General features: G+C 38.9%; 1 protein-coding gene across 3 annotated transcripts in view; it reads right to left on the bottom strand.

Moving 5' to 3' along the window:
* Nucleotides 1-21392, bottom strand: part of mys (position-specific antigen beta subunit myospheroid) — a 42888-nt gene that overhangs the window by 11789 nt on the left and 9707 nt on the right. For all 3 annotated transcript variants that reach the window (XM_080274885.1, XM_080274883.1, XM_080274884.1), the window contains exons 4-13: nucleotides 21133-21361; nucleotides 20556-20640; nucleotides 18929-19099; nucleotides 17774-17875; nucleotides 16264-16428; nucleotides 15503-15658; nucleotides 13442-13573; nucleotides 12326-12565; nucleotides 10108-10282; nucleotides 8845-8951 (exon numbers count right to left, since the gene is read on the bottom strand). In XM_080274885.1, the coding sequence (XP_080131011.1) occupies nucleotides 8845-8951; nucleotides 10108-10282; nucleotides 12326-12565; nucleotides 13442-13573; nucleotides 15503-15658; nucleotides 16264-16428; nucleotides 17774-17875; nucleotides 18929-19099; nucleotides 20556-20640; nucleotides 21133-21361 (1562 nt within the window). The remainder of the gene's footprint in view (nucleotides 1-8844; nucleotides 8952-10107; nucleotides 10283-12325; nucleotides 12566-13441; nucleotides 13574-15502; nucleotides 15659-16263; nucleotides 16429-17773; nucleotides 17876-18928; nucleotides 19100-20555; nucleotides 20641-21132; nucleotides 21362-21392) is intronic.

Here is a 21392-nt window from a genome sequence, read left to right on the forward strand (position 1 = left end):
ATTATCAGAACTTGTTGGACAGAGATGGTGCTGATGATTTTCAATTAAAATATAATCAGCTATAAACGAATATGCAGTTGGTTATATATCTCATTTTGGAATCTGTCAGTGGTGGATGATTTCTTCATCCAATTATTGTACTACAGTATGTATGATCCACATTTCATCAACTGTTACCAAGATAGTTCAACATGATCCATAGTTTTTAAAAATCACTATGCCTGGTAAGAAAAAAAATATTGCTTCGGTATTTAAAATGGAAAGGAAAAGAAAGGGAACTCCTTCATTTTCAATATCCTAGTATTCTGATGATAATCCGGGATAAACTGTGTTATATGAACTTTATTAATTTTTCAGTAGTGTTACTTCAAGCTGTTTCAGTTCTAAACTACTGATGAACTAACATATCAAAGTTTTTTGTGGGTCATTATAAAAAAAAGGTCAGAAACTGTGCATTTTTGTATCCTTAATCCTTCAATCACGAACCAACAGCATGTTTTACTCAAAAGTAACAATCTACTGGCACCTATCCTAAACTTTAGGCAGAACAATTGTCCTGTTTGCACACTACAATAATAAGAGTAATTACAACAGTAGTAGTAAAGATAACATAATAACAACAACACAATGATAACTGGAATAGTATTAATACACTCTAAATCCCAATACTAATGCCCAATACTTAGGTCATTACCTGTACTACATAAATACCACACACAGACGACACTCTTGCTTGAGGTTGTAAGGACAAGATCATTACAAAGGACAAAACACAAAAAAACATGCACATGAAAGGAGGAGACAGAACACAGGCACATGGAAGGAATAGAGGGATGGGTCACAATGCTATACTCTGGAGGTTTATTGGACTCTGAAACTGGAAGGAAAAGGAATGAGGACATGAAACAGCATAAGAAAAGTAAACAGGAATGGGTCACAATGCAACAGTTAAGAGCTTTGTATGACAGAGGAAGCCAACCACCAATCCTGCTGTAAAGATGCAGAAAATATCACTTCACTTTATAGCTGAACATTTATGATACTCTAATACTCTGAAAAGCTTGACAGGTTCATAAGACTGTACCATCAGGTTTCAAGGGTTATTGGTCACTGTCTCATTTTTTATTGTACCACAGTTTACCACAGTTTATGTCCAAAAAAACCATATTTGAGTTAGTCTGAGCTTCACATCACTGTCATCATGATTCAATTCAGGCTCTAATGTCATACGTGCAGTTAGCTGAATACATCAGCTACAAAGACAAACAGAACAAGTACGAGAGTTCCCACTACAATCTATCTACAGTATAGCCAGACACATTAATCCCAGAGGAGGCTGCCAGGAAAAAATTACCTCCATGTTACACTGTCCTCTGCTATCAGGATGCCCTCCCTCCAACTCACACATTCCTCATTCATATACCCCTCCATCCTATCTTTCCACATCATCCTTGGTCACCCCTTCCCTTCTCCTCTTCCAGCTTACTTACATAAACTCTCCTACTTAATCTCTCATTATCTATTCTTTCCAAATGGCCAAACCACCACAGTGTACTTCTGACACTTTCACTGTTGCATCTTCAGCCCCTGCACAAACCATTTTCCTTTTACTTCAGTATTCCTGCCCATCACATTCCACATTCCTATCTGCAGAATGGCTTTTGTCTGGTCTCTGGTTGTCAACTGTTGGTCTGTCTGAGTCTGAGGCTTTCAGTGTGTGTTTATATTACAGTACAAACTAACAAATCCAAAATATTTGGGTCCAAAACCCTTCAACAATGTGGAATACTTTGGAAAGTACTGTAGTATCATACTGGTAATGTAAAAAATAGACTACAGTACCATGAACAGTAAATGCAAAAAGGTGTGGTACTTTGTATTAGTAATATATCTTGCACAGTAAGACCTCACTATAATGGACTAATTGGGGCCCAAACCATTCCGAAAAATGCCCAATTCCGATAAAAGTGACATCTGGATTTCCCCCTGCTAATCTGGACTTTTTCCGATATATCAAACATTAGTCCGGATCTCATGAACGGTTTTTAAACTGTTTTGACTACCATTGTGGTACTGTACTGTGTTATAACTTCACTACATTAATCAAATGGTATAATATATATAATAATACTGTACTGTACACTGATCAACATGTCTTTTATTTACCTTATTGTGGTGAACATAGCTGAAGTGGTCAGGCAGTCCGGACTGATTCTGGCTGTATCAGACTTTTTCTGATATATAGGAATTTAGTCCTGTAGCTCCTCAGGTCCGATAAAAGCGAATTCCGGTCTACTGAAGTTCGTTATATCGAGGTTTTACTGTACCATTATACTTGTAAATAAATATTTTCAAATATGCACTGACTATGTGAGGATAGATGATATCAACATCCCCTTACTGCAGGAAAAAACATTTTGGAAATCAGATGTTTGGATTTGAGAGGTAGTTTGCTGTTACTGATTAACCCGAGTCTGTCTGGCCAAGCAAATCCATCAACCTCAGGCAAGCAACAGCCCCTGCAGGGCCATCCCTTGCAGTGAACCAATGTTCCCTTGTGTGGTGTGGCACAGGTAAAAGTGTGGAGATTTGGTTCCTGGGTGGACACTACATTTGCCTCTCTCCACCAAGTTAACAGGGGCACCATAGTAGTCCCCACTTTACCTCATGATCTGGGTATATGGTTAAAACCCAGTGATTTAAATGGTTTCCACGGTTACTGAACACTATAAGACTTCTCACTTAATGTAGGGTCACCTGAAGCAGAAAGAAGAGTAATAAAGTGACAGGAAGGAATGGGGGTACAAAAAGGAGACAGAGAAACAGAATAATAAAGGTGAAAGACGTGAAGAAAGAAACAGGCAGCACTACATCAAGAGAGGGATGATGGTTGCCACCACCTACCACTACTGGGAGGTTGTGCTGTACTATTATTTTTTCTCTCTCACTCTCTTTTAACTGAGTGGTAACTAATCCACTACAAATCCTATTTGTTGACTTCACAAGACAGAGAACACATGGGGGTGAGTATAAGGCTATCACCTAGTGTAATAAAATGGAGTCTGGGTTTACAAGAAACCATTCAGCTTGTGGGGTAGCCCTACAATGAAAATTAGATGGGATGACTCAGCAGGATAGGTGGCTGGTAAGTGAAAAGCGAAAAGGTACAAGCCAAACATACACAGGTACAGCAACAAGTGATCAGTGCATGAGTGACACAGCCATGTTCTTGTTGGCTTAAACCATTCCATCTGCTGATCTATTTGTTGCTTTAATCTTGCCATGGCAGGACAATCTTATTCAGCTTACGAAAGACCTCATACTGAGGGGATTAAGGGAGGGTATTTCTAACCCCTCCATTTTGAAATATCTCTCCAAAGACGAAAAAAACCATCTGCAGATATATTCGATAAAATATAAAAGATGCCATTAGACTGAAAAGGTTACCGTATAGGATTTTATAACATCTCTTCCTCAGCTATAACTTTTGCACACTGGACCTTCATATCTCTAGTAACCAGAATGCGACCTACAAGTGTTTAAATCCAAAGGTGGCTGAGGATTTACTGCCCATATAATGCCATTCGGGGATGAGTGCTTGTCATTCATCCCTTTAATGTATGAAATGAGTAGCTTAGCCCTGGGTCCAAAAAGCTCCTGATGGGACGGTAAAGGATGAACTCGTAAAGAAAGATGAAAAAAAAAAATCTTGATGCAATCTATGCTGATATTATTGGTGCAAAATTAACACATGAGAGGATACTGAGGTGTAATAGGTAAATTACACTGCCATGGAAGAAGTGCTACAAAAACTGTAAAGTACCAAGAGTACTGCTAGAGATGCAGGGACTGTGGGTGACATTTTGTGGACTCACAATGGGGGTGTACGATTAATAACTAATCCATCAATACAGTACAAAAATGAAATACTGTAAGGGTTACAAATGAAGGAATGAATAAACTATACAACATACAATCATAAGTTCCAATATCAAAATGTAATAAGTCTGTACACTAAATATTATATATACTAAATATACATAAGTTGTCCTCTAACAATAGTGTAAATGTGAAGCAGACAGAAGGATGTCATATTCATGACATGAATATTCTTCAACCAGATAATTTATGTAATTATTACTCTCTTGTATTAACCTGAAGATGTCTTGAAAAAGCAGACAAAAGCCTGGTATTCCACTTTTCTTTTATCTAGAGAATCATACTTCTAATTATACATCACAAATATTTGTGATTTATACTTCATGTATTTTTCTCACACTCATACTTCAAACTGCTGGATGAATCTAGAGCAATACCATGCAAAGAAAGACTGGACCACAGTTCTATGCTGCATCTCAAACCTGAGTCACCACACTTCATATTACCTTTACAGTCTGCATATGTTAAACCCTTCAAGAAGATATTTTCATTTTTTAAATTCTTGCAACCACCATACGATTTTATTCACATCCGGAGATACTTTTCAAACTGGTGAAGGTAGATACAGCCTTCATTTACCTCAACTATAAAATCTCCTTAATGCAAAGTAAAATTTTCTGGAAAAAAAAAAAAAAAAAAAAAAAAAAAAAAAAAAAAACTGAAGGGTTTAATTCAGAGACTAATTTTTCAGTTCCATGTTTACAGAGCTTGCCATCCAGCAGTCTTAACCGGATGCTACTCAGTCAGCGAAAGAAGACATTAAATAACTGCTTGCCTCATCTTCAGGCCTCTACAAATTTTCATAGCTTGTCTGGGCTCCCTCAATGACATGTACAGACTTTCCCTTTCCAAACACTACCACTCAATCAGAACACATTTTCACTGGCACTTATCACTCTACTCTCCAAAACACTATACACTACTCAACAAAATTCCGTCCGACCTACAACCGTGAATGTGGCACTTGATGCGAACAGGTCACTTCTTAACCCTTTAACCGCGGGTATTGTTTTGGTCTGACTGTCCTCTCCCGCGGGGGTTTCAGCCAAATGTAAACAAACCTTTAAACCTTAATAACTCTGCACAGAATAAAGCTAGAGAAAAAAATAAGGTACCATTAGAAAGTACTAACCTTCAGCTTTCCATTGATGTAGGTTTCATGACTTTGTTGACTTTCACAGGACGGGCAGTGCCGTTAGAAGTGAGGGGTGTAAAATCACTATTTTTCGCTCACACATCATTACCTTCGCTCATACACCATTACCAAATGCCAACCTCATTCTGATAATAATACTATAAACATATATGAACACTGCACATACGATAAACACCCACTCTGTGTTCACTGAGGCAGGTAAAAGGCACTGTAATTACCTGCACTTCACTGCCACATCAGCGGTGTTGTAATCACTATTTTTCGCTCACACACCATTACCAAATGCCAACCTCATTCTGATAATAATACTATAAACATATATGAACACTGCACATACGATAAACACCCACTCTGTGTTCACTGAGGCAGGTAAAAGGCACTGTAATTGCCTGCACTTCACTGCCACATCAGCGGTGTTGTAATCACTATTTTTCGCTCACACACCATTACCAAATGCCAGTCACATTCTGATAATAATACTATAAACATATATGAACACTGCACATACGATAAACACCCACTCTGTGTTCACTGAGGCAGGTAAAAGGCACTGTAATTGCCTGCACTTCACTGCCACATCAGCGGTGTTGTAATCACTATTTTTCGCTCACACACCATTACCAAATGCCAGTCACATTCTGATAATAATACTATAAACATATATGAACACTGCACATACGATAAACACCCACTCTGTGTTCACTGAGACAGGTAAAAGGCACTGTAATTGCCTGCACTTCACTGCCACATCAACATGTGTTGTCACTCACACAGCTGGACAGATACTGATGCGCGCTTGGTCAGGGGTGGGGTGGGGGGCCCAGGGGGTGGGAGGTGGGGCCCCAGGGGGGGGAAGAGGGAGGTGGGGGTCGGCTGGAGTGAAAGAACTTAATAGCTACTCTCCCTTGAAACAATTGGCGCACGGAAAAAACGCGGGGTATTCAAAATATTCACAAACATTCAAGAATGACACCCGCGGTTTGGTCCAGTTTTTGCAACGTCATTCTGGAATGACACCCGCGGTTAAAGGGTTAATGATATCAGTGATATTCTCAACCCTACAAGTCAGTATCTTTCAGGACCTATCAATACCAAGTGAAAGTATACAGCTGCCAGTACCTAACACCTATGTGCAAGTTCCCACAACATTAGCTCTCTCTCTCTCTCTCTCCCTCTCTCTTTCTCCATTACCGTCATCAATAACATTATACTCTTAATCTGCATTTTTCACACCATACCAAGTATATTTACTATATATACAAATGCTAACACTGAGATTAACAAGAAGGATACTGAACTGCAATAAAATAAGAATATTGGGATGCTCATCAATACAGCCAGTGATGCTGGGGAAGTGAAGTACAGTTAGGGAAAAAAGTTCAACTACTATTCCACTGCAACTGCTTCACACTTAGAATATGTCCATCACTTTCCTCCCTTGTGTATTATCAAAGAAAATCTCCCATCAGCAAAGAAACAGAGAAACATACCAAGCCTCTCTCATCTTAAAAATATTAGCCAGCAAAGGGAAGTGAGAAGCAGAAGAGGTGAAATAATAAGCACACTTGTATCCCTGACAGTACCTTAATCATGTGGAATTCAAGCTACAAGAGGATTCATTTTTACTGGTTGGGGAGGTGCAAGGTGTGGGGTTCAGGGAAGAGAGGCACCGTGATCATAAAAATACTTTAAATAATAATACCTGCTTCATCCTCATGGTAGATGCTGTGCAACACACAAGAGTCACATGAGACTTTAATAGCAATATGAAGGCACAAATTCCCAAGCTACCCAAATGGTCACTGTTCTACTGTATTGGAAACTAAAAGTTCAGTCAAATTAATTGTACAGCAAAGGTAAAATGTCGCTAAACACAGTATTAATAAGTATATCTATGAATGAAGTTCAAGATAATAACAAATGTTTATACAGTGCAACCTCCAAAATCCGAAATGCTTGTGTCCACAAACTATTTTAACTTTTGACAAAGCGTTAATTTGGCTTTTCATGTCTTATTCTCGTAGTTTACCGCAGATGTAGTTTTGACAAGAAGTTTTGTAATATGGGATAACAAGTCTACTGCAAGAATCCTATATTCCAATGTCTTTTTAACATGGCCATTATCATTTATCTTATGCAACTCATACTAATAATAACTGTCAGAACAGTATACTCATAACACTTAACATTAACTATGAAGTATTTTTCTTACCCTTTTCCTCATGTTCTGTATGGTCATTTCTGTTTTTGTACTTAACATCCATTAATAAATTGTGAGGGAAAAAATTTTTCATCCAATTACTTATTAAAGTGACTGACTCGATGTAGTGTTGCTCTAGGATGGCTGCCCTTTCCTCTCCTCCATCCTTCTTTCCTTCCATCCTCTTCTGTCTTTCTTTCCTTCATTCTTTCCTCATCCTTGCCTATGGGTGACTTTACACTCCCTCTTCTGTCTTTCTTTCCTTCATTTTTTCCTCTTTCTTCTGCCTGTGGGTGACTCTACAAGAGTGACAAGCCAAATGGTTTCCTGTACACCAGGAAACCATTTACTATGCTGGGTGGTAACCATATAACCAGATTTTGGCGCCTGGTGGTTTAGTAGGTAAATATGACGGTCCAATTGGATTGAGCCTGTGTAGGTTTATATCCAAGGGATGGTTGGGGTTTATTGCTTATGTAATGCTACTCGGGGATGAGTGAGGCTGGTCACTCTCATCTTAAATGTCAGGACCAACTCACCTAGCCCCGGGCTCCTACCACCTTCCATTCCAGGAAAAGCCTTCTTTTCTCCTTAACTGCAGCTTCTACATCCTCATCCCACCGCCAAGTTACTTTATGTCTTGCTGCCTCTACCAATGGCTCCCTGTTCAGCCACTACTTATCTCGCTATAGAAAGCATCTCTTATTGCTTCGTTTTCCAGTTTCCATATTTTCCTCCGAGGTGCATAAGTCCTCTTTTTCATCACTCGCTCTTTAAGTACCATGTCACATATCAACATGGGTAATTATGTTTTTATTAAATGCATGTAAAAACTGTCAGCTAATCATGACTGATGACAAGTGGTGTTGCATAGTTATGGGACATTTACTGTACAGTAGCTTCACTCATGGTATTTCATAATGTAATCACATGGCTTTGTAATGTCACAGATCTTGTGTTTCCAACATCATGACTGAGAAAATGTGCAAAGACAGGTACAGTACGTCTGAATATTACTGTATCATGTTTTTATTTTGTACAGTACTTGGCTGTGTTTCCACCACCAGAATCACCTAACTATACATGCACATACTACCTACTTGCACCTGGATTGTTATGTTGGATACTTTTTTTTTTTTCAAGCACTGCACTACAATATAATTAAACACTTTTTTTTTTTGCTCAAGCAATTATTAATGTGAAATCTGAATACAGCACTGTTTAAACTGAATCAGAGTCAATAAGTACCAAATAAAATAGTTTTCAATCTTACATACAGTAGTTGATTCTGCACTCACTTTATCTGTGAGCTAATACTAATAAATGAAAATGGCAATGATTTTAAAAATCATGGCATTTGAACTTTAGATGTGTCCGGAGTTTAGAAATTCAAATTTTCAAGGCTGCACTAAAAATATTAATATCCAAGTGAGACGAAATGTGTAAATAGGCACTCCTATATAAAAGTCATACCTTAAAGCACAAAAATGAAAGTGAGAAAATACATGTGGAAAATAAAAATGGGCAAATATTCAACTCTGCTACTTACCGGACAGTCTTCACACCACTTGCCAGAGTAGCGTCCATCCAGGTCCCCAGAGCACTTGCACTGGTTACACTCACACTTTCCACGGTTAGAGCACAATTCTCCAGTGGCTGAAAATAATGGAGAGAAATCATCATCATCAACACAATCATAAGTGGTAGCTGGGTAGGCTCACTATCCACTCACTTGATATAGTGACGCTCTGGGTGTCTGCCCTTTCCTCTCTTCCTTCCTTCCTCTTCTGTCTTTCTTTCCTTCATTCTTTCCTCTTCCTTGTGTCTACAGGTGACTTTACATTCCCACTTCTGTCTTTCTTTCCTTTATCTTTCCTCATCCTTTTGCCTACGGGTGACTCTACACTGAGTGACAAGCCAAATGGTTTCCTGTACACCAAGCAACCATGTACTACACTGGGTGGTAACCATATAACCAAACTATGGTGCCTGGTTGTTTAGTAGGTAAATAAGATGCTCCAATCAGATTGAGCCTGTGTAGGTTTATATCCAAGGGATGGTTGTGGTTTATTGCTCACGTAATGCCACTCAGGGATGAGTGAGGCTGGTCACTCTCATCTTAAATGTCAGGACCAATTTCCCTAGCCCCAAGCAGGATTGGATGATGGATGGATGAATCATACTCATCACTGACATCATCATCACTGTCATTATCATCTTCATTGTCAACATCATCACAATCATCAATGACAGCACATCATTGTTGTCACCATCATTCAAACCTTTTTTTCCAATCATGGATGGGGTGACTCGGTGAGGTTAGGTCCAGAGAGCAAGGGGGGGGTATCAAGGTTCTTTGTATCCTCACCAGTGAGTAAGAAACAGATGACAGGAACTCGTAATTCCTGCCATCCCATGGAGAGAAGCTCATAATTCACAGGCTTTGAAAGATTCATGCCCCAGCACATCAGTACAACATACAATTACTCCTAACTTTAACCCACACATTATTTCTCCTCTATCTCTAAGGATACCTGTTGAAAAGCAGGAAAAATAAAAGAGGGTGAGCTCTCCGAGATGTATAAGAGGAACTTATAACAATGTCAAAGTCTTGGCTTGAATTTGGACTCTGTATAAATCTGGCTGAGTTACTGGTAATTACGATTCATGACTGAGATTAGTTACTACGCCTGTACACAATGATAAAACAATAGTTATTTCATTACAAACTTTACAAATAACTTTCAAAAGAGAGTACAGTACTTGTGTGCATAGGTTACATTTATTGTCTCACTCTTCCTAGACTACTCACCAGGATTTATGCAGTTTTCAATGCTGTCTTCACACATACAGGCAGGTCCGGTCCACCCAGGCCTGCACTTGCACACATTGCACTCGCACACCCCATGGTCTGGCCCACCGCACAGCACACCGTTGAACCGGTTGCACAGGAAGTTGGTGCATTCACAGAAGTCTCCAGTCACAATCTAAGGTTTGAGTTCAGATTTTTTTTTTTTCTCAGTTAGCTGAAATTTTATGTGCATGCACACACATACATGCATACAACTGGAATGACTTCAGAGAGAGAGAGAGAGAGAGAGAGAATCCTGGTATATCCTAAGCCAGAGGTGTCAAACTGGTGGCCCATTGGCCACATGTGGCCCTCGAAGAGAAAAATAAAGGCTCGCGATGACTCAAGAAAAATGAGAAATAACATGCAGAAAATCCCACAAAATCTGTCATATGATCAAGTGAACAAATATTACAGTAGTTAAAAATATTTATTAATAATTTGATTGATAAAAATCCCATCTGAATAATTTATTGGTGAACAAATATGTCACAAAACTTTTATTCAAGTGTAGACAAAAATATGCCTCTCCTACTAGGAACTATTATTTTTACTTGATCTCAGAAAAAAAAAAATTATGGATTGGAGAGGACAACATGTTATAAATTAAACCTTGAGGTGTAAACCATGTTTGTTTTTAAATAATTCAGTATATATCTCGCTTAAATATGTACTCCATTTATATATCTTCGCTAATTTCGATAATGTTAGGTAGACTTGGCCCTCAGACAATCAACAGTACCGAAGTGTGGCCCTTGGGAAGGATCAAGTTTGACATCACTGTCCTAAGCAATGACAACTACATACTGGTACCAATCTCCTACCAAATCAAGTTCCAGCTCAACTCTCTCAATCTGTCTTTTCATACATACATCATCTCATCCTGCATTGCCCCATGAGGAGTGTAGGAGCCCAGGGCTAGGCAAGTTGGTGCTGACATTTAAGATGAAAGTGACCAGCCTCACTCATCCCTGAGTGGCAGTACAGTATATGAGCAATAAATCCCAACCATCCCTTGGATATAAACCTACACATGCTGAATCCAGTTGAAGCACCTTCTGCCTGTTCAATACAGTACAGTACACAAATTTGTCTGGTTCATCTGTTACTGCAACCAAATAACATCCTTCATAAAATGTTCTTTTTTATTTTAATCTGACCTAAAATGGCATATCTCCATCCTGAACACTCAAATATACCAAGTGATTAACACAAAACCATAACATCAGACACAAAGAAATGCTCTGGAAAGGATATATGGTTATAGTATGGTCGTATTCTGCCAATGAGGTACAGGAAGAAAATCTGGCCTAAGTTGGTGAAAGAACTATACACACTTTATTCCAATTCAGTTCTCTCACCATAATCAGCCATTATCTTCCACAAAACCCACTTTATTCGCAGTCACCCCTCTCACCAAAATATCATCATCATAACATTTTTCTTACTTCAGGATGGGGCAAGATGGGATTCAAAAACAAAGAAATAGGAATTATGAATGTTGGAGAATTATTAACAGCAAGCCCAGTGAAACAGGCCACACTAACAATCACACATCACTCGGCCACAGAACCCCAGCTCCACCTTATCAGACAAAAATCCACTTCCTTCTAGTTCAACTCTCTCACTGTAATCATCTTTATAACTCCTACAACAAGATGAGGCAGTGTATAGATAATCTTTTCTTACTATCTCCAGAAACCTTAATCACCTTACAACAGACACTTCAAACTGGAGGTGTTAGATACAGCTTTACTTATCCCATTCAGAACCAGAGATCCTTCCCAAGTTGACTGAAAATTGTCTGGTGGCAGCAGTGATGAATAAAAAATGATATGCAGTCCCTGTTATACAGTAAGTACTGTAGGTGATGTGTTCTAAACTGTTACAAGTTTTTATACATAACTGTTGGTGTAAACTGATGGAAACTTGCATATCCATCTTAAAGCTACTGATGACTCTTTAATAGGCATTTTTTTATTTACTTTGGATATGACAAAGAAAATTAAATGATTGACTAAGCAAAGTATATATATATATATATATATATATATATATAAATATAAATACAGTAAAGAAAAAAAAGGAGGACTTGCCAACAAAAATGAATGTCAAAAGAGAGACATACTGAGGACTTACTGTACTTAAGTTTCAAGGGATAACTCTTGGCACAACCCACCTCTTCAGGAACATCACGCTCATTACACTTGCACTCCCCACAAGTGCAAGTCCCTCGGCCACTGCAGATTGCTGAGGTGTTGGTTTCACGGCAGGTGGAGTCATCAAAGGTGCCCTCAGCACCCCAGGGAGTGTTGGCCCCGCACTCACACCGGCTGCCAAGGAAGCCCTCATTGCATATACACACACCACACTGGTACGTTCCTGCTCCGCTGCACTGTTCAGCATCTTCAATGTAGCCCTAGGGAGGTGAATGGCAATGGTGAAAGAAGCACAAGGTTACAGCTAGTGTGTTTAGTTTGACAAAAATGCTTAACTCCTTTCAGCTAAGGTAATGGCCACATGTAGTCAGAACATAGCCAGTGCTGACATCACTAGTAACCAGAGAGACCTGTTCCTACTTCCTAACTAAGGCTCATCAAATTTCATGCAACCATGACTTGGCAGGTTTTTGTCACATTAAAAGCCAAGATATTGTGACTATTCTTGATGATGGATATTGCCTAATGGACTGATGCCATTTTTGCAAGCACTGAAACACAATACAAAATTGAATCTTCATCAAGATTAGTCAAGCTTAGTCTGTGCTTCTCCCAGGGTACAGTAATTGGATTGGTAATGACTTCCCCATACTGTAAACTAACCAGCATGTCTGCTTCCTAGAGGACATAATTATAGCCTCCTGGGGTGAAGTAAAACAATTTAGTGGACAGTAGCTTAAGTTCAGGGGATGGCAGGGATAACACAGTGTGATATGATGAAGTGAAATGTGACCATACAATCAGCTGATTTCCTGTTTTGGTGGCACTCTCCAAACTCAATACTGTTCTCAAAATTTGTCAAAACTGATTCTGACATAATTCTTGCAAAGCCAACCTTTACTATTCATGTAATGGTAGTGGTTAAGTTCTGTAAGGTGAAAATAAACTGCCTATATCTTGTTGTCATTAATGAAAAAAAACAAATCTTCTCAATCTTGGAGCCCTAAGGAGGTGGACTGCACTGGTGATTAAGATGGCTTTGGTGTTATGCCTATTGCAGAAGGAAATTTAATATATCATACAAGGAATGATAAAAAGTTATATAAAACCAACTGCGCATGGAATAAATACTGTACCTCATTACCCTCATTCTCACAAGGACAGTCACAGATCATCTCCAAGTCAATGATGAGACTCTCACGCAGTCCCACAGGATACATTCCAATCAGTTGTCGCCATTCACTGCGGTCCTTCGGGCACCTCTCAACCTGGAAATACATCATTATCATCCCATCCAAAGACTGGATGAAGTAGGGTCCACAGCACATGGAAAAAATTAAAAGCGGAAAACAATCAACGGAAGACCCGATTAATGGGCCAAACTTCATTTCCACTCCATCATTTAAATACACCTGAGTAATAGGGAAACAGCAACAGTCACACCTAAACTGTATCACTCCTCTTGAGGATGTATGACAGCCTGAGGCCAGGCTACCACAGTCATGATCATTTAAGCCACAAAAATCATCTTATGTCCCCAGCAGCATTTACATGATAGAAGAACCTCAGACCACCTCCTGGATTTGAACCTTGGCATATCTGCAAAATGTTAGTATATATCAAGACAGCTCTGCCATAGATAAATGAATATGAACAAAGGTTAGAAAGTGTGTTAAGCACAGAAAAATGAATATATGATATAAAGTGTGTTAAGTGATGAAAAGCGTGATTTCTAGAGTACAGTAATAAGGTTATGTGATAATCAGATGTGAGGCAAATGATGAAGACAACATGCAAAAACTGCAAAATACAGTATTTATGGTATTATGGATATGGAAAAAGCATTCAAAATATTAACTGGGAAGGAATGTTGGGCGGTATGTACTTGTGGTATGGAAGGAAAACTGCTGAATGCTGTAGTTGACAGAATTATGTGTGATGTCCTTATGGCTGTTCAACATGTTGTGGATAACTCTGGGAGGCTAAAACAAGGTATGGAAATGGAGACAAGCCAGTTATGGATAAAAGATGAAATGTTTTAATGCCAACAAAAGCAGCTGATGCTGTGTTGCTTAATAACTGAATGGGATAATTTCAGACTGGTTCAGATTTTCATGTCAATGAGTGAGTGGTGAGGCCTAAAGTTAATACACTGTGATGTGCTGGTGAATGATGGGAGATGATCTGGATAAGTCCTTTAATACAGTTATAAAATGTGCAGATTATTATTTCATTCTTTCATTCATCATCCAATCCTACATTGCCCCATGAGAAGCATAAAAGCCCAGGGCTAGGCAAGTTGGTCCTGACACTCAAGATGAGAGTGACCAGCCTCACTCATCCCTGAGTGGCATTATGTGAGCAATAAACCCCAACCACACCTTGGATATAAACCTTCACCAGCTCAATCCGATTGGAGCGCTGTAATTACTCACTAAACCACCAGGTGCCAAAATCTGGTTATATGGTTACCACCCAGCATAGTATATGGTTTCCTGGTGTACAGGAAACCATTTGGCTTGTCACTCAGTGTAGGGTCACCCACAGGCAGAAAGAAGAGGAAAAAATGAAGGAAAGAAAGACAGAAGAGGGAGTGTAAAGTCACTCACAGGCAGAAGGACAAGGAAAGACTGAAGGAAAGAAAGACAGAAGAGGATGGAACGAGAGAAGGATGGACGAGAGGAAAAGGCAGACGCCCAAGAGTAGAACTACATCGAGTGAGTGGATGGTGAGAGCCCCCACCTACCACATAAAAAAAAGAAAAAAAAAATGCAGAGAGAACATATAAGACATGAAAGAATAATGCAGTAATCCTTAAGCTGATCTACATCTATGCCTAAATCTAGATATCCGTACTGAAAATCATCTTAATATACAGTAGATATCTGTACTGAAAAAATGTGTGGTCAATTATATAAGGCCTAATATGATACAGATGTCTCATAAAATCAACCACGGAGGTACAGTACAATGGCAACAACCAATCCCATATTATCTCCTTCGTGGTGTAGGGGCCATGGCCAGGCTAATGTGGTCCAGAGCATTTAAGATGACCAGCTTAATTCCCCTGATGATATTACATGATCAAAGATCCTCTAGTCACATTTTCAGGACTGAACATATGAAATGCCATCACTCAGACTGAGTGTGTTCTAATCATTAGACAACCTGGCACAAAAACAAAAGACTTTACTTACAGTAATCTCTGCCCTGAAGGTGACCTGATCTCCAACCCTGAGGCCCTGGCATACTGAAGTCTCCTTCTCTGTTGGGCTGCCCTTGCATTTGGAGAAGTAACGGATGGTGACCGGGGCTGTGGCGTTGTCCTTCAACTCTACTTTGCTGGTGATTTTCTGTTGAAGGTACAGAATGAGGTTAGTTAGCCACTCTAGTTATCTTTCAGTCACTAAAGCATACCATATTCAGATAGTAGTTAGCATTTAAGCACTACAAATTATATCATTTACAACATTTATACAGTTAGTCCTCATCTGAAGTCACTGAATACTGGTACAATTTCTTTCCTTAAAAGTTGCTTTTGATCCATTATAGTCATTGTAAAGCTAGAATTGACTATTTTATGTGTTTTTAACCTCTCAATAATGTCCAGAAGCAAATCTTACTTAGCTAATGAAGCTTCATTTAAAAGTGTTTGGCAGCACACAGTCTTAACTTCAGTTGAGTACTGAGTATTATGCTTATGTTCTAACCTACAATAAGTCCTTGTTACATGATGGCGACATGTTCCAAAATATCACCCCCTTTTCCATACAACTAGTCTTGTGTGCCAGGAGAAGTGGCATACAGTTTTACTGACAGCTGTGGAACTTTAATTGGCAAAATTTTTTTTAACTTCCTGTTGATTTAATAGATAACAAATAAGGATATCAAAAAGACAGCATATAATTAGGCCTCAGTACTGTGTCCTTCACTTCCAGCACTGATGTTCCTTACTCACATTGTATTCCCGCTTGACAAGTTCCACCACATTGGATGAATTAGCAGTCAACTCGCCCTGGCCAGACCCTTCAATTATTTGGGCCAGACTAGAATAGACTGAAGACTGTTCTGCTGTTACTGCAAAGATAATATTCATCTTGTGTTCCTTTGCCACCTGGTTAATCTGTAAAGGTACGGATATTAAAGTAACAGAGGGATATTTGTACAGGAATAAATACTGTCATCAAAATCTGATTCCAAACACTACTTCCAACAAACATATGGGGCGGGTAAGATCCCAAAACAAGGTAGAAAGTACTGTATAATCCTAAAATAAAAACATGACTGTATAAATGTAGGGTATGGTCCCAAAATAAAAACTGGACAGTAAAAAAGTAGGAGAAATATCACCATGTGCCCTGTCATACAGACCACAAATTTATATGGACTTATCATTCAAGCCATCACAATTTTCAGCTCAACATCATAGGCGAACCGTCCACCTATTTACCCTTTCCTTTCTTTTTTTACTTGCTTCACAATACCTCTGGAATAAGCAAATTATAGTAACTGTCAAGTTTAAAAGGTGTAAAAAAACATTGACATATTTCACATACAATTCAACCATCCATTCCTATCCTTTGTCAATTCAACTTCCCTGCCTCAATTCTCAAATATTCATTTACCAGTATCAAAAGCACCCATCTCTTGGTCTTACAAATTTCGACCTTTACACTCCCATAAACCTTTTTCTTCAACACAGCTTCCTACCTTCAAACTCAACCTTTTTCATCACCTACTCATAATCATTAATAATTTTCTCCCACACAACTTCCCACCTTCAAACTAACTCCTATAAACCTTCTTCACCACCCTACTTATAACCAACCTCTATATACAACCCCATCAAATAAGGATACTTTCTTCTACACTTTGGGCAATGGTTTTCCCCCATTCCACATCTTCCATAAATCACTCCACTGCTTATCCTGTCCAGTCAGAACAACCTACATACATTCCAACACAATTGCATTTCCTCCTCTTTTAACATTTCAAACTAATGTCACATATACCAGTCTCACATCTACAGGTTAATATGGGCTCAAACATACATGCATTTAGTCCTCTTGCAGCCTCTGTCATCAATCCTGTTTCATCATAAGATGGCCTTCATAGCATCAGCCACTCATATCTCCACTTTGACAAATTCACCTCTCTTTTCAAACACTACTGTATATCAATTTGCTGTACTTAAAACCTTCCATCAGTCAAGTCTCACACAGACTGGTAGAGATCATCATTATCATCATCCTGACCTTTTTTTCCCACCTAAGGATGGAATTAGGTAAGATCCATAAAACAAGGAAAGACAACGCATGAAAATGGAAGAATTATTAACAGCATGCCCAAGTAGAAAAAAAAACTTCATTATCATCAGTCCCATTTTACCCCATATAAACAGGAGTCTAGGAGCCTGTACCCAAAGTAAAAGACTTGGGAGTGAGGAGAGACAAGGGTACCATACAAACCTGAGAGACAGAGGGGTAATCCAGGAGTTTGGAATGGGTGTAATATTCATTGGCCAGGTCCAAGTGACACTGGCCATCATTGGGCTTTACAATCCCACCAAGCTGCAAAAGAAAGGTTGGGCTTAATGCCTATTGAATATACAAGCATCATTAAACTAAATAATAAATTTCTTATGTTCCAATATTCCCCTACAATACATGGACAAAGCTAACTTATTGTTAAATCCCCAACTGTAATGCCAAATGAGCAAGGGACAGTAAAGACTGGGTGAATACGGAAAAGCCAGTAAAGGGAAAGGTAGATGTGGGGACAGACACAATGAAGACCTTAGCCATGGTGCTCTTCTCTGTAACTTGGGCTTTTGAGCCTATGGCTGGTCTTCATCCAATATCCTAGGATACAAGGCCACTGCATCATCCATGTTACCACAATTACCTTCCCTAGGTGTCACCCTAGGTATTCATTTTATCTACCAACCCACAAAGGGTGGACAGATATTTGTGTCAAATAGCACCACTACTTCATTATCACTCCTCAGTGATTCCATCACTATCACAAGCACTCACTGAATCACCCACTTATTTCACTCTCACAATCACTCACTCAGGAAAAAGGGAAGGTATGGATTGGGAGAAAAAAGGAAAGCTATGGATTAACTTCTCATCAGTCACCACCAGCCTTATATCAACAGCCTGTCATTCATGACCTTCATTGCCTTGACTATATATAATTTTTTTTCACTGCAAATTAAACAACTTTGTATGGACCTGGTTTGCTCCATACCATGCTCATACCGGTACTTCTAAATTTTATCCTTCTCCCATTAACAATTTTAAACTCTCTCTCTCTCTCTACGATGCCACTCTGATAACCTACAGTTGTTCCATCATTATTCCATCTAAGGAAGATGTAATCCCATCATTTTTGCTCTTTAATTATGATGACTAACTAATACAGTATTGCACTATTGTTTGGTCAATGATGCATTAAAAAGGGAATAGCTATTTCCTAATACTAAAACTCTCCCGATGCCAAAAAGAGTGAAGTTAGAATTGAAAGCTGGGATTTATAAACACAAAACACACACATACACACACACATATATATGCACACAATTTTCATCACTATCACATTCACCTTTCTCGCTGTCTCACCTTGCCATCCCCAGCATAGTGAAAACCTGCATCTGTTGAGAAAACCAAGAGCCGCCTGGCCTCCTGCCGCCACCTGATCTCCTCCTGACACACGATGGCCTGCATGATGGCGTCAAACCCTCCTTCTGGTGCATCTAAGTTTCCTGACACTGGGGCTTTGGCCACTTCCGTCTGAAATCAGATTATGACACAGGGCATTAAGCAACTGACAAATTAAGCTTATCATATAGTCACTCCTTGTCTAAAGTTACTTCAGTTGGGTTTCATTATTAAGCTGCTCATAAATCAACAAATTTTCTTCACTTAAAGTTCGTTGTGATTTATTTTGGAAATTATTTAAAGGCAGAAATTAATGCTTCATGTGCTTATAACCCCTCAATCATGAGCCAGAAGCAAGTCTCACTTAACAGTACTTTACCATAAGCAGCATTTGCCTAAAAAATCCTAGACTTTCAGTGAGGACTGACTATATTACAGTACACCAGTACTGTAGATTAAAATAATCTAGTTTCAGGCCCTCCACCTTGAAAAGGGTAATATTATGAGACTGGCTGTTACCATCTGTTAACAATATATTTTTCAAACAGATTACTGTGGAAGAGTATTCATACTATCCCTTTATCTACCAATCATCTCATTCTTAACCCTTTGAGATTTTCGGCCCTCCGCCGATTGTGTCTGTGCCAGATTCAGCCTGGCGCTTATAGAGTCCACCATCATGTAGCGACATTTGTACTTAATCGGCCACTGTACACTAACTTTTTATGGTAGACTAGTGAATTTGGTACCATTTTAAAGCTGAATAGTTGCTCTTTATTGTAGTATGGTTGAAAAAGGTAAATATGGTAGCTAAAAGGCCAATAGGATGAGTAGAAGTTAGCCAAAAAGGAAAAATCGTACATCCTTCCGTAGAAAAATCTTTATAAAAAAAAAGTACTAGAGTTACATGAAATTTGATTGCACCATGTCAATCTACAGTAAATTAACTTTCCATTGATATATAGGTTATGGCAATTTATACTAGTTTTCACAGAGAAAAACGAAAGCTCTCGCTGTCACACAGGCAAATATCCATGCTGGTAATATTGATATTATTCATGGTAAAAGCGAACTTAATATGCATATATGTCTGATGTACTTGTCAATGTATGTCAATGTAAAACTAAATACAGGAAGTTGGAAAAGGATAAACAGGATGGTGTATGTAGAACAAGCCCAGATAGGATATGGAAAACATGCAAAAAACAAATGTTGTTTCATATGACTCGCATTTGAGCCATCAGAATCTCAACGGTTAGATTTACAATGACTCGAAATCGCGTCTTTGGAATCTCAAAGGGTTAACTGCACCAACAGGAGTGTAGAAGCCCAGGGCCAGGCTCCTAAGTGGCATCCAACCACCCATCAGACCTAAACTCTTACGATCCACATCCAGTTGGAGCACCTTAACACATGGGACAACCAGGCATTCTTGGTTACTATGCAGCTTCTTATTAAAAAAAAAAAAAAAAAAAAAAAAAAAAAAAAAAAATAAAAAGAAGAAGAAGAAGAAGAAGAAGAAGAAGAAGAAGAAGAAGAAGAAGAAGAAGAAGAAGAAGAAGAAGAATCAGTATTCCATGCAACTTACAGCAAAGGAGGCAGCATCTTCGGTGAGAGGAAGGGCATTCTTGAACCCATAAGGAGGAGCACAATTAGCACAAGGGTGCTCTAATCTGAGGGAGAAATTGAAAAATATGGATTATAAATTGATTCAAATGTTTACCAACAATAATACAGAATATAACATATATCCAGCTAACCATATCATACATAGGCAACACAACATATTATCATTATTATTATTCATCCATCCATCCATCATCCAATCCTACATTGTCCCATGTGGAGCATAGGAACCCGGGGCTAGGCAGTTGGTCCTGACATTTAAGTTGAGAGTGAATTACTATTATTAAATTGTTCACTCTCAATTTACTCTCCATTATAATTATACAACCTGACCCCTTCACAAGGCCAATGAAACCACAGTTATCATAATTAAATTACTGTGAGCACTGTCAATATCACCCTTAAAGTAGCATGAAGTTCTGACAGGAAGTCCTTTTCACAAGCATAGCCTATTATGTAAAACTTCTGGCCAAAAGCACATGCTATAGATAAACAAAGAACTGAAGAAATCAAACAATAACAAACAAGTCACTCCTTACTTCTCTGGGACTGTGCTGACATACGGCATGACGACCTTGTCCACAAACGACCCAAACCCAAGCCTAAAGTTCTTGGTAATCTTCTGCATCTCATCAGCCAGCTGGGCCCCCAACTGTGAGAGGGATTCTTTATCATCTTCCATGGACTTTGAAAGATCCATAAGGTAGTAAAGGTCCACTGGGTAGTCCTCTGCTTGTCGGAAAATCACATCCATGCTGTATGACTCCTCTGTTTGGGTGGAAAGAGGATGCAAAATGAG

Source organism: Coenobita brevimanus, chromosome 60 (genome assembly GCF_032717465.1).
Source record: "Coenobita brevimanus isolate Jiangsu-jjx chromosome 60, ASM3271746v2, whole genome shotgun sequence".
Taxonomy (NCBI): Eukaryota; Metazoa; Arthropoda; class Malacostraca; order Decapoda; family Coenobitidae; genus Coenobita; species Coenobita brevimanus.